The following is a 19,277-nucleotide window of genomic DNA, read 5'->3' as shown; positions in this document are numbered from 1 at the left end:
CGGCAGGGGGCGTGGCCGCCGCAGGGGGACGGGGACGCCGTTGGAACTGGTGGGGGGCACATGGCCGCGGTGACGGGAGCGGGAGCGCCGCACGGGGAGCCCGGCATGGAGCACACCGGGACGGGACAGCCCGGCATGGAGGATGCCGGGATAAAGCACGCCGGGACGCGGCATCACGGCATGGAGGATTCCGCGCACGGCGGGCAGGACACGGATGCGGCCCCGGCCCGGTCACACCGCCCATCCCTACCCCGGGCACAGCACATGGCGGTGACGGGGCCATCCCAGTGCCATGGCGAGAGCAGCCGGGCTCAGCACAGCTGGAGCGGGGCGGGCTCTGAGGCTGCCTCACCCACGGACACGTTGAGGCCCCATCTCTGTCCCCGCAGCCGAGACCCCGCTCTCAGCCCTCGGGCTGCTGTCACCCTGCACACACAGGGCCCGGCAGTGACCGAGCTCCAGGTCGTGTATATCCTTGTGCAGTCCCAGCGCTGAGCTCAGCTGAGATGCTCGGCACAGCCCGGCAGGTACCACCCGTCCCCATCACACAGCGGCAGCCAAACCTCACTCGAGTAGAACTTCACCTGACCGAGAGTTTGGCCTTGCTGTTGACTGGTTCTTCATGGTCATACACCATTGCACATGTTAGTGATCCACTGAAGGTGACAGTGTCACTTAAATATTTTAGTGCTGCCTTTTGGGGATTTATCACGTGTATTTGTGATTACAAAGGACAGGCTTGGTCGATAAAAGATTAGTGCCTGATAGGTCGTAGGAGTGCACTACGATACAAAAGTGGTAGTGGCACATCAGAAACAAGTTAGAGATAACTTTTTGACTCACTTGACTCTTACAAGATTTGATTTGAAGAGTTGATCAGACATTCATATATACCCATTCAATATTTAAAATCTATTTAGAAGTACAGTGTTAGTAAAAAACATACAGGTATGCTAGGACAAGGCAAGAAATCCTTTCCTCCCCAACATTCTTACAATTCACATCTCCACATCCATACATGTCCAGTAAGTCTCAGTATTATTACCTGTACTGTGCCCATGGGAAAAATGAGGCACAGAGAAAGAAACATGATCACTAGGCAGGTTGATTAGAGAGAAAAGCACTTACAGCCTCAGTGTGATCCATGAGCCACCAGATCTGCTCTCTACCATCTTAATTTTTTGCTTTCTATGCCTGCATTTCTTTGCTGAGAAAAAAATCAGTATGAAGCACCACTCCAGCAGAACAGACAAAGCCCATTAAGAGAGATACTGCAAGACTTCAGCTGTAAGTTACATCAACAATTAGCTCTAGGTGCAAGGCAGGCCTTGCAGTTACCCCAAATCTTTCTGCAAGTTTCTCTAAACAGTTACAGACTGTTCCTGCATGGATTTGCCAATGCCTCAATCCTGCTGTGACACGTTCTAACCAAGCACTTTCTGAGATTTACTTATTTTCACCCATTAGGGGTTACAAACAGTGCAAAAACTCAGCTGAGGAGATGTGTAAAGCAGCAAAGGCTGTGCTGAGCCCAGGCTGCTGCAGCTCAGGCTGGAGCCAGTGTGCACACACCTTTTGGGCTGCTGTGACTCCTGTGCTACCAGGGGCACAGCCAGCATCCCACATGGACATAGGGTTTGGGTTTTCTCTCAGAGGGCACTGGGATGGGGCTGGTCCATAGCTGAACTTCTACAAAAGAACTGGAGCAACACACCATGGCTCCTCAGGTATGAGATAATCTTTTGTTGTCCAAAAGCTCCCAAGAGGCCCATCTGTGGTGGTGGCACTGCCAGTAACCTGGTGCTCTTGCAGAGGTTCCTTCCTAGAGGACCTGTCTGCAGCCCCTGGAGCACAGGGTTGCAGTGATCAATCACAGGAGGTGTGCATGGTGCTATTCTCTGTGCAAGTTCAAGGCAGCATAGTAGGCTTAGGTCTGTGCACTGGAACTAAAAAGTGGTTTAGTAAAAAAATAGAGCTTTAAAAGTACCTAAACAACATGACAGAGTTTGTGGATCTGAAATATCTAACACATTTAAGAACTGCATTTTCCAGGAAATATTTCAGTTAGAGGACTTCAGGAAATTATTTTTCAAAGTGTGAAGTAATTCACATACATGCAGTAACAATGCACGAGGAAGGGAGGAATATTTTTGAGTATGCACTTAAGTTTGCAAGATTGTCATTCCGGTGTATTATAGTCCATTTTGCATATTAAAGTTCTGTCTTAGCAAAAACACAGTTGCAGCAGCATCTTTATGCTGGAGATTCAGACAAAAGTATTATTCTTAAGTACATCTCAAAAACTAAGGAGTGGATTTGGGAGTGTGACTGAACTAATTCTGACTCTGTAGAATGCCATGTCCACACAGTACCACTAAAAAACCTAGAGATTTCAGTAGAAACTCTTGCATGTTGCATGTGTTTTATTCTGTTTTATTATTTTTGGCTGACTTGGTATCTCAGATTGCTTTAAGAAAATCCATTTTCTTAATGCTTTTGGAGACAATTTATACTCCCATCTCTATTCTCTTGCCTTTCTGCACCTGGTTTAATCTCAAATGGCTATTCAGTTTTAAAAAGCACCTAAAATAATGCCATTTCAAGTTCAGTAGTACAGAGTTTTCAAACTAGTTGCATCTTTCCTCTTCAGTATGTGCTTGCCAGACATATTCTTTAAATCCATTCAGCAAATACAATACAGATTTATTTTTTCTTGTCACAGGTGTCTCACTACAAGAACCAAGCAGTCCACTGAAATGTCAGTACCTGTAGCTCAGCATGTCTTTCTTGCAAAGGTATTTCTGTATCTGCAGTGGACACTCTGATGTCAGTTTTCAAGTGCTGATTTCCTTGGCTCAAAATTTTCCCTTCGGAGGAGCTTTAATTCTCTCAGTTCTTGTGGGTGTAAGCTCTGGTCAACACCAGGTGTTAGCTTGTAATTTAAAGGAGATTGAATATAACCATTTCTGTAGAGACAAACCCGCTTGCAGAATTCAAAGGTGCTAAACATAACACCAAAGTATGGCACAATCTGATAAAAAAGCAATATAAGAAAAAAAAATTAGACTCACTAGCAGCATCCATAGCTTAGATGTTTTAAAAAAAGGGAACTTCTAGGACTTCAGATCTGATCTAATAATAGACCTTGTCCTCATTTATATAAAATCAGTCTCATCTCAAGCTATGCTGGCAGCTGCAATGTGCTAAAAGTAGGAGTTTATTGTTGTTACATAACTAATTATAGCAATATTGTGAGGAAGAAGGTCTATGCTCCCCAGTAGATTACCAGAACTTGTCAAATACCCAAGCACATCCTAAGCAATCTCAGCAAATCCTGGCAGGAAATGTGGAATTTATTCTACATACACTGGAGTGACTCCACAATTTTCTTCTTTTGCCCCATGCAGAACCAACAGCTCCAGGGCCACTGGCTTTGTATTAGCCAAGGTAAGGCAGTCACAGGCAGGCCATCACAATCAATCCTACTGTCACTCAATTAGCTCTCATTAGCTGACCTGTAGTACTCTATGTAGGTAATCCTCATCACAGCACTATAAAATGTATTTATGTAAATTAAATTACCTTCTGTTTAAACTATCATGCTTTATTTCATGCTTTCAACTCAGCAAAGGCTGCAGTAACTGATACACATGCATTAAATAGCTGGCTGAAAGCACTGCTTTGGACTTCTGGCCAAGTGGCTTATACAAGCACACTTTTTTTACAGCTCACTACAACTGAAGCTCAGGTCAGAGGGAGAACTTGTTTAGCTGCCCTAAGTGGATTGCTTGCAATCCCCCATCCACTCCACACCTTGTGTGCTAGGAGCACCCCCTTCTTCAGAGATATTGAAGTGAACTTTCAAGTGGTGACATCTAGAAGCCCAGCCTGGATTTGGGGAAATACAACCAAACCAAGTTCCAAGGCTGATTCTGTCATCCATAAGCTACTAAGTACAAACATATGTCATAAGCTTTCTATCCCCAACTGCCCAAAACTGTCTTGACTCCTTCAGGATAGTATTTGACTGGATGAAAGCAAAACCTCACCTTGAGCAGACTGGGTGTGATTCCCCTCCAAAGTCCAAGCACACCTTTGTGCTTCACAGTCTGCCGGAAGCAGTCAGCCATGCCGGTGAAATGGACATCAACTCCTCCATAGTGGGGAAGCCAAGGGCTCTGGGCCTGTCAAGAGACACCCAGAGGGGTTTAGAACAAGCAGAGAAAACCAAAGTAATTAATTATTTCCTCCATCCTGCTATATAAGGAAGAGTCAATGCCAGGTTTCAACAGACAGATCTGGATTCCTCCCAAAAGTATCTAATTTGCATTAAAATACAAATTAAAAAGGGAAAGAACTCACTCTTTGATAGGTACGACAGTGAACAGTAATTTCACACAGTGCCTCCTTTTGTACCATGACACAACTAGAAATAAATCCCACCCTTTTGAGGACAAACCATCTGAACCAGAGCCACATATCCCATTGGCCCCATGCCAGCTGCCCAGGTCCAGGTAGAGACATTTCCCACTCCTGGCAGTGGAACACCATGAGAGGGAAGGCTGGAGTCACGCTGCCTTCCTGTAACTCTGATCAAACCAGCTGACTTGTCTCTGGCTGCTGAGGCTGGGTCTGCACTGCTGTGACCAGCATGAGCTGCACTACAGGCTGAGGAGCAGCAGCCCAGCAGAAATGGAAGGATGGAGATTTCAGCCAGGCTGTTTGGGCCCTCCAAGGGCTGCAGGTGAGCAGTTGGTGCCCCTGCTCCCACATCCATGTGTTCACTTGATAGGGACCAGCTAAAGTTACCTGGGGAGAGTCCTGCTGGCTGGCAGCTGAACTTCCAGTTGCAGTACAGTGTCTGTTCACATGGAAGAAGTGTAGTTGGTCATTTTTAACAGCTAAATCCTTTCTTCATTAATCTCCTACTGCGTTAGCACAGACAGGATAACCTGACCTTGAATAATCCCATCCTCATCCATCTGTGCACATGCAGCCATGGATTTATTTTGCATTGACAAAGCAGGGTTTCACTCAAACACATGGCAAGTGACTCTTAAGTGTCAGGGGCCCCAGGACACAGACTGATGCCTTGCAAACAGATCATCCTAAGGTAGAAGTTTGATAAAAATGGGGCTTGTACAGTTAATTGATGGATGGATATGGGTATCATGATCTCACAATGATCTGAAACACCACATAGTGTAGTGATTTTTCACTCCTTCTCTAGACTAGACTGTAGCTTCTCAGAGCTGCTAAGCCTATGACAAGCCTCATCAACTGACAAGTGGTGATGAGATTTTCTAGGTGCCTTAGCTATAGAATTTCAAGTACTTGGCAACTGAGATGCTGGAAAGGCAAACAGATCAAAACTCACACTCTACATACGTAAGAGAAATTGTTAATCAAATAGTGATGGGCAAGTCTACTGTTAAAATTTAAAGGCTGAAAAAAACCCTGATAATCCCCCACACTAAGGGCATGTCTCCTTTGTCTAAAAAGCCCCACAGATCATAATTTTTTTCTCTTTTTTTTTCTGCCTGATTGAAATGCATGTGAAATACCTCTTATGGCAGGTAACAGGTAAAAACCTTCTGCACAAAGACTTTCATATCTGTACTGCAGAAGATGCTGAGTGCTCAAACTGAGACTTCAGAAATCAGTTCCATAAGAATGGTGATATTAGCACCAGTAATGCTTAGAAGAAAACAAAAATTATTAAAGTATCCCTAAAAATGCAACAGCAGCCATAGGAGAACTGGATTCAAAACCCTTTTCTGCCTTCTTGAATGTCAGTCAGGTTCCACAAGTTTGGGGTTTTTTTGTAAATGAAGTTATAAGCAGCCAAGCAGCAAAGAAAGACAGGTTTCTGAGATGTTTCAAGAACACAAGAATGCTATTAACATGTGATTCCCTTCCTTTTTCAGTCCCTTTGTGGTAGGCAGGACATGGCCTGACAGAATTTAACTGTGTGACTTTGACTTAATCCCTTTCATTACTGTACACACTGCAAAGGCACAGATCAAAGGTTTGATTACAGTATTCCTGCCTGCAACACCAAAAGAAGTGACAAGCACAGTGCAGCTTTCAGTAACACAGTAAACACCTCCAGAAGGCAGTTTAAAAGGAACAGGTAAGTCAAGCCTCTAGATTTCCAATCTGCCCATAGACACTGACCTTTTAAGAGATTTACTGAAATTATTTATAGTACCATTCCCCATAGATAGAGCTGTTTCTAAGATTTCAGTCTGTGAAGTAAAGTATGTGCTGCCAGCCTTTCTGCTTTACAGGAGCTGTATGCTTCTAGGACCCTACACACAGTAATTAAATAACAATTGTTCACAGAATCTCAGAATCATCTACTGCAAGAGGAAAACTAAAAACTGCATCAGTGTTGTAGTTAAAACTTCAGTATTTTGGAACATAGCTAAATGAAGTTAAAATGCATTAATAAAAGAATAATACTGCAAATGTGTTTCATTTGGCACTGTTCATGAAAAAGAGTAGCTGTGGGTTTTGGTGGTTCTTCATCTAAGCCTGTCTACCACACTGCAACCCTCACAGCCACCCTATGGCACCAGAGCCAGAAAATGGAAGGAGCAAAACAGACCAGACTGGTTTTTCTACCTCTTTTGCAGAAACCTAGCATGACATACAAATCAAACAGCTAATCTCATCCCCAAAAGGTCAGGTTTGTGACAGAGAATTTCAGGCACCTCAAAGCAGCTGGAATTCCTTGCTTTTGACACCCCCTGACACTATGGGCTGCTGCATGAAAATCTGTTTCTTTTGAAAACTTCCTCCCTCCCAGCTGCAGCTGTCAAATGCAGGAGGCTGGGATGCAGCTCCCTGTGCTGGTAACAGAGAGCCAAGGTGTTACTCATAGTAGTAGCAGGGCTAAGTTGCTTCTCTTTTTACCTCTGATGGACAATGGGCTCTCTAAATGATTAAAACACATCAAATTCCGAATTGCCTCCACCTGATCTCTCTCACCAACACAATATTTTTACATCCAGAGCCCACCAAGTTGATTCTGTCACTGCAACACTTCCACTGTTCTACTACAACACTCTAAACCCAAGAGAGACATGTACAAAAATGCCCAACTACCTGCATACAATATTCTTTTAAAATAAACAAAATATTTAAATAAGGGTGCAGTGTCATGACTGCAGGTGAATTGTTAGAGGTAATTATTGCCTGAAGACTTTTCACCATGTCTCCCATTGTCTGCATTTAGAGGTGACTGTCAGGACAACATAATGCCATTTTGGGAACTGATCTCCCAGACCTTTTCAATGACCTCCCTCAGCCCCTCTCCTGTGCAGATGAAAACTTTTCACTTGCTTTTTGGGACATTTTAGTTTGCAATTATTTGTATTCACAGATACTATGAATTCATGTATTTAATTAATGTACTTCCCCTCTTTTCCCTGTTCATTAAATTTGTTGGAATATATTTACCTTTACATATATTACTTTACATATATTACTATACATATATATATATACCTTTACATATTTTACTTTACATATATTTACTATTTATTTTTGAGTAGGCATTACTCTTGGCACAGAGTATGGAAGATAACTAACAGTGAATAGCTGTCATCAGTGGTATGCTACCCTGATGGTGGATAGAGTAAAACTGCTTGGTATTTACATATTTTCAGCAGATTCAGGTGTCCCACATTTCTGATCAGTTAAAAAAAAAAGTACAGGAAGACAATTTACACACAGCTCAAGAGGTCACACTCTTAATCTGGAAGCTGAAAAAAGAAATCCTTGCAGTCTGGGTTAATAAGGACACATGCAACAGGCAAGTGCAGCTGTAGTTCAAAGGAAACTGAAGGTCAAGGATTCAAGTTAATATCACTCCAGTCCACAGAAATTTCACTCCAGTGAAGACTGGATGCTTGAAATGTAGTGGATTTCATTCCACTGCAATGAAAAAAAATGAAGAGTAAATATGTGTTAATATTTTGGGGAGGAAGGCATCCTCTTGGGCTTAATCAATTCTTCCTCCTAAAAGTCAGCCTTACTCAGCAGTCATTCCCTGTCAGAGGTCTAGCAATGCTGACTTACCCCTGGTTGAAGTCCACCCAAAGGTATTCAGGCACAGAGGAAGGTAAACCATGGCAAGCTATCAGGCAATCAGTTCAGAGCAGCACAGCACAGCTGACCTCCAGTGTCCTGCACTCCAGGAACACCTTGTCCCTTCCTCTGTAACCTGAACTGGGAACAAATCATGCCTTTCTGGGAAGAATGGCACCAAGTCAGCAAAACAGCTTCATGCTTGGTCAAAAGCTTGACTCTTTGCTTTAGATATATCACCAGGCCTGTTATACCCTGAGGCTCCACAGCTTCTTGCAGAATTCCTCCTTTGCTGCTGAGCCTGCTTCCTCTGCTTTAACACCTGCAGTGTGAAGAAGTCTTTATACAGAATATAGAAGTCTTGTTCCTCAAGGCAGTGCAAACCCCTTGCATGAGCAGCTCTGGGTGGCTTCCAAATGCCTCATGATGGTTCAGCTCAAGCCCTACAAATGGGTGCATCATTTTCATGCACACTAACACTAATTTATTTAATGGTGCAAACCCCTAGGCAGACTGGCTTGGTCCCACATTTCACACAGTGGATGGCAATGCTAGCTCCTCCATCTCCTGCTGCCTATCTAGGAACTGAGGAGAAAACTAATTTTTAACAGGACTGGGGCTTTTCATAGGTCATACTTCCATTTGCCTTATGTGGATGAGGTAAGGATTTACACAAAGTCAAAATAAATCACCTATAAAAGAATCACAGAATGATCTAGGTTGGAAAAGACCTTTTGAGATCATGAAGCCCAACCTATGATCAAACACTTCCTCATCATCCCATGGCACCAAGTGCCAAGTCCAGTCTTTTTTTAAACATGTCCAGGGATGGTGACTCCACCACCTCCCTGGGCTGATGATTTCATTGCCCAATCACTCTTTCAGTGAAGAATTTTTTTCTGACATCTAGCCTAAATTTCCCATGGCAGAGGGGAAAGTTTAACTCAGTCTTAAGACTGTGTCCTCTAGTTCTGTCAGTTGTTGCCTCTGAGAAGAGACCGACCCCCATCTGACTACAGCCACCTTTCAGAAAGTTGTAGAGAGTGATAAGGTCACCTCAGAGTCTCTTTTTCCAGGCTGAACAACCCCAGATCCCTCAGTTGTTCCTAATAGCTGTACCTCCAGAGACATTATTGCATTAAAGTTATGTCTGTAATAGCTGTGTGTGAGCAGCAGCAAACCCAGCCTGTGTCAGGTCCTGTCTGCTGGGTGAGCTTATGGAGTTTCAAAAGGTGGGCTGAGTTAACCCATCTGATCTGTCCCAAGCAGATTAAAGAGCTCTCACTCACACCACACTGATGACAAAGCTCAGGCACTCTAAGGGGCTGGCAGACATGATCAGCTGGCACTACCAAATCTCAATTTGGAGGTATGGTGGCCACTTTAGTGTCTGGGGAGATCATTTGGAGAGAATTGCTTTCTGCCATCCCTCAGACTTCCTGCACTTCAAACAGGTGCAATGTGTTCTCCTGCTTTTCTTCAGCAGGCCCCTGTGTTGCAGTGCAAAGCTAATCTACCTCAAGGTATTACATAATTATCACACCACAGCTTCTTGTATGAACAGGTTTGGAGTCAAGGCAGACCTCACAGTTAAAGCAGACCAGTCCTGCTTCCAATTCTTGATCTACAATTTCTTCCTCTTATCCAGTTTTCCTACTAACACTGTTCCGTGTTCCAACTTGACAGACAGTCAATCCTCATGCTTTTCTCCTGTGGAAGTCTGGGGATCTAAGATAAATACTTCTGAGATTTGTTCAGATTCATAGAAGCTGATCTAGGCTGTTACAGAAGGCAAAGCTTACATTATGCTCCATAGCTTTTTTCAGGCAATGTCTCAACCATTTGCCAGACCAAATACTTCCCTAAGCAGCATTCTCCAACAACTTCAGAAAGTGGTATAAAATATCTTTGTAACAACATCAATGAAACAATAAAAATTGCAGGTAGCTCAAAGTATTCAGATATAGTAAAAAAGGAAAGAAGGGATTTTGTAGAAACATTACCAGTGCTTCCTTAGACCCAGACTCATTCAAAGTAAAATTTCCCTGCTAAAGGCTGAAAAAAACCCTCAAAAACTGAAAAAGAAAAGTGTTCTTGTATGCAAGTCTGCAAGGTAAAAAGGGCAGTACTTGAACATGGCTTAGAAATTGGATTTAACAAAGAACACTGAGGTAAGGAAGGAAAGCCAAGAATAACAGTCAGAATGATCAATAAGATTTTGTTCAGAAACTGAAACATCATAAAGTAAAACAAGGGGAAACACTTACTATAGAACATAACTCTCATTAATTCCCTTCTACAGATGCACAACAAAAGCCATATTTCCATGCTGAAACATGCATACAGTACCTCTGAATTCTCTAACATGCCAATCAGGAGCAAAGTGAAAAAGGGAAGACAAAGGAATAAAATTAGGATAAGCACAATACAGAGGACTCAAATATTCAGTAACACTCACTCATATTAATTAACATTTCTTTTAAGAAAAACATTCAAGTATATATAGCAAACACAGCATCTTTTTTTAAAAAATAAACTTGATAACAGCAAAGGTGGAAGAAGCCATGGTTACAGAACAAATCTGACATCATAAAGCATCACCAAAACACAATTCTTCCTCAGAAGAGCTGAGGAAGCAGGAGCTGACAGCAGCTCCTACTCCCACAGCTGCCAGTGACAGAAGCAGCCAACGTCAGAAGTGTGGGATTCAGATATGTAAAGTAAGAAAGGAGGAAGCAAAATTATTACAACGGAGATCAAAAATAGCACCTTATCCTTATGAATTCTCCCATAGCAGAATTCATTTCCTAGTCTATGCAAACAATTCAAGCATTGTCCAGATGAGGAGATGAATGGAGCTAACTCTTCTAAGACTGCCTAGCACATCAGGTAAAGATCTGAATGGGATGTCCTGGTCTCCTGCTTGTACTCTACCCCAGAATCAATGGAGACAACCTTCTGTCCTAGTTTCTCAGTTTTTGAAGCTCCTGAGATTGTCTTACAACACCCTGGCTCCCCATCACCAGCAGCTTCACTGGAAAAATCTTCTTTAGCAACATATTCCCTCCATTTATCAGAATGGTGGAACAAAAGGGAGGAAAAAGGAATGTGATACTGACTTCCACAGTGTGCTGGGTTCCTCTTCATACACCATAAACCCAGCATTCACTGCTTCAAAAAAAGCCCAGCACTTCTCCATGTGCACTGCACAGCACACACAAGGCTCAGAGGTAGCTGAAGGCTTTGGTAGCCCCTCTTCCTATCAGCCAGAAAGCTGAATCACCAAATAGAGGCTGCTCAGAATAAGATGTCTGAGAAAAACTGATCAGAAGTATCTGCTCTCCCATTTTCTACAGAACTCTGAAATGTCTTGAGGTTCTTTTCTTTATTTTCTCTTTTCTAGGTCCATCCCTTTTCACGATACTTTTCCTGGTGCTGTACTAGGCATTTCTCTCTTCTGACCAGCACCCTACAAACTGCACAGACCAACAAGCACAAAGCAGAGCTGATCTCTGCAAAGCTGGGCCATACCCTGGTGCTAACTGGAAAACCCAAACTTCTTGGATAACCTTGCAGGAGTTCCAGTGCACTCTTGGTATCAACATGGGTCACAATTTCCAACAACAGGTCTCTTTTCTGGACAACTCTACACGAATTAAGTAATTTCCAGTACCCAACAAATTACAGGATTTCACACCTAGGGAGTCTGCTCTTTTGAAATATCTTTGCTTTCTCCCATGCCTCCAGAATAAATCACAGAACAGGAGGTGTTTCTCTAAGCTCAGAGAATCACTATTCAGTGTTGCAATGCACTTATGAGGAAGAAACCCTCTCTGTTGATGAGCGTTTTGTTTTCACACAAAGTATTTTTAGCCACTCCAAGTCCTACGTATTTAGGCAATAAATCCAGTTCCCGTTTTGCTGGAAGTGCCGAGCAGATGATCAAGCTCCCCTCGGTGGAAGAGCACGGCCTGGTGGCAGGAAAATGAAACGCGGGCCTGTCCCACTTCACATGCCCATCACGACACAGCCTGACACAACACATCGCACCAGTTACAGCCAAAACCTGCTTTTGAACCGATTACAAAAGCTGTTGCATCGACAGAAAATATTAAAAGGGAAACAGCACAGTAAATGCCTTTATTTTCTTTTATTCTTCAGGACAACAGTATTGCTGTGAGCCTAAGGATATAAAGTAAAAGAAGGCTTGTAAGGAGTATTTGCTTTTCTTAGATCCACTGGTATAGCTGGAAAAACAATCAAGATTTCACGCTCAGAATATTTCTGAAATATTTTATAAGATACTTGATGAAAGTGCTCAGTTTAAACCTTGACTTCTGGACACATCAGCTACATGAGCTGGTCTGATAAAAGCCCCTTACTCCTCCTGCTGAGGTTCTCTCCTACAAGATGGAGAGAGGGCAGTGAAGGCTTCCGTGACAGCATCTGCACCCTGAAAAGGGGAACTTGGGGAGCAGGAGAGGGAAATGCAGAGTTTCACTGACCTTTTGCTACCTTGTGACTTGCCAACCAGGCTACCACTTGATGAAGGGGGCAAGGACCTATATAAGGCTGCCACAATTAGTGACTGTTTTTCTAATAAGATCACAAAAGCTTCCCATAAATCTGCATTCCCAGGAACTAGGCTGAAAACCCAAACTCGTACGCCCCTGCCAGAGAATGACCATATGATGAAAGCTATTCACTGTCTCTCTACTGGTAAAGTTCTAATGAAAAGCCAACACCAGCAAGTGAATTATGCCAGTGAGATGGAAGCTGTGGGGTAGTGGTTGTTTCGTGAGGTTTGGGTATTTTTTATATCATTATTGTTAAAGTTCTGGAGAAAAGATCAGGAAGATATAGTAATTCTTGTTTTGCTGATGCTCCAGGAAAACAGCAGCACCTGCAGCTGGTAAGTCATTTGTTAACCAGAGGAGTCAGAAATAAGAACAAGGATAATGATCCTTCAGACATAATACTGAGCAAGTTTGTTTTGTGGTGAGGCATAAATGGCAGACACACAGGCTCTGAAAATCACATGGATCTCATTCATCCTGCCTACCACCAAGGGGACTGAATTTCTTCAGCTGGCAAACTTCCAGCCTGTATTTCACTGAAGGCTTGCCAATTCTGAATTTTGAGAATTTGATGGAACTGCTATGAAAAAGGAAAGAAATAAAGCTACAGAGATGGAGTCTGAGAGCATACACATATCTCATGATCGTACTTGAGCTCACATTAAAGGTATAACAGCCCATTTGTAGCAATGATTTCCAGAGCTTAAATACAAAACAACAAACAAAACCCCACTAATGAGCAAAAAACCCAAAAAAACCAAAACCAAAGTCTCTGTAGCTTTCTGGTAAGGGAAATAAAGTGGCACCCATGATCACCTGGCTAGTCTTGTCCCAAGCTCTTGCACCAAGCACCTACAACAAAGAACTGGTAACATGAATGTTCTGTACCTGCATCTTCCTCTTGACAGTTTCAAAGGGGAAAGAAAGTGTCTGTGCCACAGCAGCTGCTACACAGCCATTTACAAAGTTCTGAAGAGGAGTGAAACGAACTATGGGTTCTTGCCAGATTGTGTCCAGACTGATGTAAACAAAGAATGAGCCTGCAGAAAATGGAACAGCACCTAGAAAGCAAACCAGACAGGATTATATCAACACACTGTACACTAAGAGAGGAGAGCTGCCCATCACATAACTAGAAAGATGGGAGGAGCTGCTGCCAATTTACACCTCACATTCCACAAACCCAATCCAGATTTCAAAGAACTTTACTCTTCAGTCCCTGGTTTACCACCAAACACCCATATTGTACCATCTAGATATGCTGACAGGGGCACACATTTACCTATTAAAATGTGCACATTGTCAGAATTATTTACTGTTATAGTCTCATGACAGGTCAGCTGTTTCTCCAGGTCCTCTCCTGTGACAAGCTCTTTCCCAGTCCAACCCAACCCTAGCATTTGCACAGGTAAACAGAGCTATGTCTTCAGTCAGGCTGATGAGGGATACTTCTGGCCTCTTTTGTTTGTTTCATGCTCTCATCAGTTTTATAGTGGGATTATACATTTATTATTATTGTTATTACACATTTTATATAATGTCATATTGCAAAAACATGGACTCAGTTAAATGGCATTTTTAAAGGCTACGCAGAGTAAATAGATAATTAAAAATTAATTTCAAGTAAAGAGAGAATATAATTAATCTTCATTTTTCACACCTACTATACACTACAGCTCAACTGGTTTCACTGAACAGCTCAGGAGACACTCTCACACTAAACAGGAATTACAAGCACTCTGTGTGTGGGTATATAAATGTGTTTAATGGTGAAAATTGTGCATCCAAACAAAATGAGATAATCTATAAAAGTAGGAAAAGAGTATTTTGTTGAACACTTAACCATACATAAAATGCTACACACTTGGTCCTAATTTGAAGTAATAAAGCTGCAGCAAAGGTTATCAGTGTTGCAGTGCCTTGCAAATCCCCACATCTTCTACAAAAAAACATTCCTATTTGCTTCTGAAATCAAGTGAGCAAGTGAACACACTCCACAACTGCAGTGAGGCATTTCACCCCAGTGTTGTTTTACCTAATATTGCTGGTGAGACACCCCGGTAGAGTGCACGGAGCCCCTCCTGGTGATAGATCTTGCAGAAGGCGTGGAGAATCCCTTGGTAGGACGGCTCCAGCCGGTTCTGCACGATGAGCCGGGTTTTAACCACGTCGCTGGGGTACGTCACGGTGGTGGCCACCATGCCAGCCAGGCTGCCTGCCATGATGGCTCTCCAGTGGGAAATATGGCCCAGCTCATCCATGAAAAGGGTAACAAGCCTAAAGCAAACACATAAAAGAAGTGCTATTAATGACACTATGAAGAAAACACATGAAAAATTAAGGCAGGTGATTCTTGATGCAAATGTTCTTCTGTCCACAAGCCACTTCAGCAGCAGGAATTGAAATTTTAGCATGTGATTCATCCAAGATCTTATTACATGTAACACCACACAAGCATCCACCTACAGGATGAAAATCTTTCTTTTGTATTTCCACATACAGGATGAAAATTGCCATGATTCAAAACACAACTGCAAGAAATTATCTGATCATCAGTTAAAGCCATTGGTCCAATCTGTCAGTTAAGGTTAGCATGTAAGAGGAAATACGTAGATAATGACACCACAGGGCTTCTGAGAGCAACTGAACCTTCTTCTGTTACTTATCTTGGGACAGGAAGGTTCCCAGGGACATGCCTCTAGAGAAAACTTTTGTCCTGGCACTATTATGCTCAGGAGTTTAAGTCTCAATTTGAAAATTTGAAATTGAAATACAGTTTTAAAAGCTACACACAAGTCATATATTTGTGGCGCATTGAAGGACTTTTCTATGACAGGAAACTCCTACATCAGGGACTAATATCCTGGAGGCAGCAAGAAGCAAGTAAAAACACCAGAGTTTTAGCTAGAGGTAAAGAAATGTATTATTCTATTTTTCTATTTTGGTAGCATTAACTGAAACATCTGAACAGCACATCTACATTTAACCTGCATGGTGTAGAACAAAATAATGTGCAAATATTTACAAGTCACTGCTCGCTCAGTCAATGTTTTTTCATTTGAATGTGCATTTTCTACTTCATGACAAATCCTGCATCTACTTGTCTCGAGCCCTGGGAGTGCCCAGAGCAGAAAGCCCAGCCAAGCAGAAGTAAAAGGGCATAAACCTTTCTTCCTGTGTGTCTTATGCAGTTCCTAAACCCACACAGCCTAATTTTCCTGCATGTGGACAAATGCTTGGGGAAGGTGGTGGGGTGTCTCCAGGCACTACCTGATAACATTTAAAACTGCCACGTGCAGAGCAATTGCTGAGGGAGCTGGCTGTGCTCAGTCCTGCTCCTCCTGGGACTGTTTACCTAAGCTGCCCTGTAACATTTCTCTTTTTGTGTTTCTTGCCTTTATGTACACCATTCTCCCAGTAGAAAAGACTTTCCCAAACCCCCAAATAGCATATCAAGGACTAAGCATAGGCACCTTGAATTTAATTTCCTGGTAGCCTACTTCCACCCCTAATTCAGAACACCCTGTACAAACTAGACACAAACTTTAGCCTTGCAAAAGGAATACACTGTTTCAAGCTGAACAAACAATGAAGTTATTTTGCTCAAAATCAACTGCTGTATGTTGGTGCAACACACTGTCTTTTCTGTGAACTTTAAATTACATTTAAATTACTGTTTGTACCTTCCCACTCACATTATCTTGCTTGTTGTTTGACCACTGCATCTATTATGGCACAAAAAGCTGCCCAGTTTTAGGGTCACTTCATTTGTGATCTCCTGAAGGGCTTAGGCAGACTTGCTGGGACACATGAGTGACAAACCCAGCAGGTTGGCAGCACCAGCTGGGCTGTGCTGCTGCCCAGAACAGAACAACTGAGCACCCAGCCGGGTGCAAATGTCATGTGCTACCATGAACAGCTGACTGCAATAAAAAAAAAAAATTAAGCCCAGCCCCCAGAGCGGCAAAACACTCTGGTGTGTGCAGTCAGGCACTCCCTGCAAAGGCTGACAGATACTGACAGCGGAAGGGAATCCTAGGAAACAGCACGGCTGGCAGAGCCCCATCAGCGCTGCTCCATGTTCATCCTGCTGCAGTCCTATCAGCACTCACCTTAGTTTAATATGTGTGTATGATCAAAAACAAGGTCTTAAAACAAGCAATGTCACGTATCAACGGCAAAACCGATCAAATTTGCTTAACAACTCCTGCATGATAGGGTAAAAATATCTGACTTGTGATTTTGTTGTTTTCTTTGATACAGACAACATACATACTTGAAAGCGTACAAATTAATTAAACAAACTGGTTGCAAAGAACAGATGTGACAGCCACACCTGCAGGTTGCACTGTAACTTCATTTCTAAATGAACCGGAGCAAAAGAATTTTAACAGACCATCAACCCTTCATCATGTGAAGAACATCTATGATTTTAGAAGCAACTGCTGGCGTATCACCAGGCCCTAACAATCGCTAGGCGTTGAACAAATTAGGTAAATAACATTACAAGCAAGAGTCCGGATCTTTGGGAAGAAAGGGCGCACACTCGGCAGAGACAGAACCATCAGACTAAACCCGGCACTCTCCATCCCTCCCCCGCTGTTCCGAGGGCCGGTGGGGGAGCGCAGGTCCCGGAGCCCCCGGAGCCCCGCGAGCCCCGCGCGGGCCGGTCGCTTACCGGCGGGAGGCGGCGAGCTGCAGGGCGCTGTAGGGGCAGAGGCGCAGGCAGGCCGTGAGGTTCCCCTTCCAGAGGGCCCGCACGCCCTCGGTGCGGCACAGGCTGCGCCCGGCGTCGCGCAGCCCCCGCCGGCAGTGCCAGGTGCCCACCTGCGCCAGCACCGTCAGCAGCTCCAGCGGCGCCGTCAGGCTGAGGCTCAGCGCGCCCGCCAGCCCGGCACAGCCCAGGCGCTGCAGGGCGGTGACGCGGCCGTCCCGGCGCAGGGTGGCCATGGCCCCGCCGGAGCGGAGCCGAGCGGAGCGCACGGAGCGGCCCGGCTCGGCCCGGCCCGGCCCGGCCCCAGCGGCCACAGCCACAGCGGGGCGGCGCCGCCCGCCTCCGCCGCCGGGGGGCGCTGTGGCGCGGGGCTCCGCGCGCCCCGGGTGCGCGCTGCGGAGGCGGAGGGAAAACCCGGAACGGAGCGGAACGGAACGGCCGGAGCGGAGCGGCCCGCGGGTGAGCCCGGACTGTGCCCCGACCCTGTTCGCACCTGATTTCAGGGATTATTACATTATTGACATTTATGTCGCTGGAAAAAAGCGCCCTCGCAACAGTGATCCAGCCGCACTCAAGACACATCCCTTTCTCCTTACAATTAAATGTATTTCCACGGGAGCGAATGCGGCAATGGCACGACTACACAAAAACACCGAGTTGGGCTCCTGAAGCACTCTGTGTTGATGGTGGAGCTGAGTAACTGAGTGATCATCATTAATAAGATTTACAAGGTCAATTAGTTCAGGTTTTCTTGACGTGTTGCCTGAGGAAAAAAAAGGCACAGGGAGGGGAGAGATGAAAGTGGAAAGGAGATACAAGCTGAGACCAGAATCTGTGGAGGGAGGAGATAACAGCCAGTAGGGAGGTAGTAGCAGAGATTTGCTCCGAAACAGGATGTTCTGTTTCTTGTAACAAAAATAACCCAAACAAACAAAACAAAACAAAAACGCCCCCCCCCAAAAAAACCCCCACAAACCAACAAAAACAACCAACTGAAAGATTCCAGTCAAACTGAAAGCTGTGTTCAGTATCTTACAGTGCAGCCAACAGAAAAGTGTCAGATGACTCAGTCTGCATTCTCTGGCAAGAATGCTCTGCTGCTGATCCAATGCACTATTTCCTAGATCAATAAAAGAGCTAAAAGACAGCTCTCTAGAATTGCATCTCTCTCCAGGAACTCAGCTACTTATGGTGTTGTATTTTGTTGGTGAGAAGAAAGCATTTAGCCATTAAGGAGGAGAAAATCAACAATAAATGGGTATAACTTGCTATACATGATTAGTGCTTGGAAACAGAAGATTTCAAACATTACTTCAAGACTTCAGAGAAAAGGGTGATATTTCTTCCAGGGTTTTTCTTTTGTTGCTCATCTCCACAAGACAAACCTCAGCTTAAGATTCTTACTGAGCACTGGTATTTTCCATACAGTCTTCCCATTTCCATTACTCATTTTGGGGCAAGTTTTTCCATACTTGTTCTGGCTGATAAAATGAATCATCAGTTGACCTCAGCCTCCTGCAGCAATCCTTGGAGAAGGAGGTGGTTGGTGTGAGTCTGTTGTTATTTTTTCTCCTTTGTAAAGGGACCTGCTAAAATAAAGCCAGTCATATACTAAAAAATTGGATATGCTCAAGGTCAGGTTGGATAGATCCTGGCTGCTGTGGCGCTCTGGACGGGGCTGGGTCCACACCTGCCCGGGGTCCAGAACCAAGGAAGTGGGGACGGCACCGTCAGCAGCACACGGGCTGCACCACTGGGAGCCGACAGCCGTACCGTGCAGAGACAGGACAGCGCTCTCCCACCGGGAAAACACCAACAAGCCAGTGCAAACCAGGGAAAGGCTGACATAAACCCTCACACACCACTGGTGAGCAGTGGGCAATGAACGACCT

General features: G+C 44.1%; 1 protein-coding gene across 2 annotated transcripts; it reads right to left on the bottom strand.

The window, feature by feature from the left end:
• Positions 1-695: 695 nt before the first annotated feature.
• SLC25A43 (solute carrier family 25 member 43) lies at positions 696-17,697 on the bottom strand. 2 transcript variants are annotated; one of them, XM_030967551.1, is made up of 5 exons: positions 17,350-17,697; positions 14,707-14,948; positions 13,560-13,732; positions 4,050-4,184; positions 696-3,031 (listed from the first exon to the last, which is right to left on the bottom strand). In XM_030967551.1, exons 1-5 carry the CDS (start codon positions 17,619-17,621, stop codon positions 2,828-2,830), a joined length of 1,026 nt encoding a protein of 341 aa, XP_030823411.1. In that variant the 5' UTR covers positions 17,622-17,697; the 3' UTR covers positions 696-2,827. The 2 variants fall into 2 exon arrangements, with proteins under 2 accessions (XP_030823411.1, XP_030823412.1); XM_030967552.1 differs by having other exon boundaries at positions 696-2,932.
• Positions 17,698-19,277: the final 1,580 nt, after the last annotated feature.

Source organism: Camarhynchus parvulus, chromosome 4A (genome assembly GCF_901933205.1).
Source record: "Camarhynchus parvulus chromosome 4A, STF_HiC, whole genome shotgun sequence".
NCBI classification, from domain to species: domain Eukaryota; kingdom Metazoa; phylum Chordata; class Aves; order Passeriformes; family Thraupidae; genus Camarhynchus; species Camarhynchus parvulus.
Note: the sequence above shows the minus strand (reverse complement) of the source record. Positions and strands in the feature narration are given on the sequence as shown.

What these genes read in the sequence shown, in the direction of transcription:
- SLC25A43 (XM_030967551.1), bottom strand. Translation starts at nt 17,621, where the DNA reads ATGGCCACCCTGCGCCGGGACGGCCGCGTCACCGCCCTGCAGCGCCTG. An exon ending in CAGCTCGCCGCCTCCCGCCG is followed by an intron (nt 14,949 to 17,349) that starts GTAAGCGACCGG and finishes TGTTTGCTTTAG; the next exon opens with GCTTGTTACCCTTTTCATGG. An exon ending in TCACACCCAGTCTGCTCAAG is followed by an intron (nt 3,032 to 4,049) that starts GTGAGGTTTTGC and finishes CTTTTTTATCAG; the next exon opens with ATTGTGCCATACTTTGGTGT.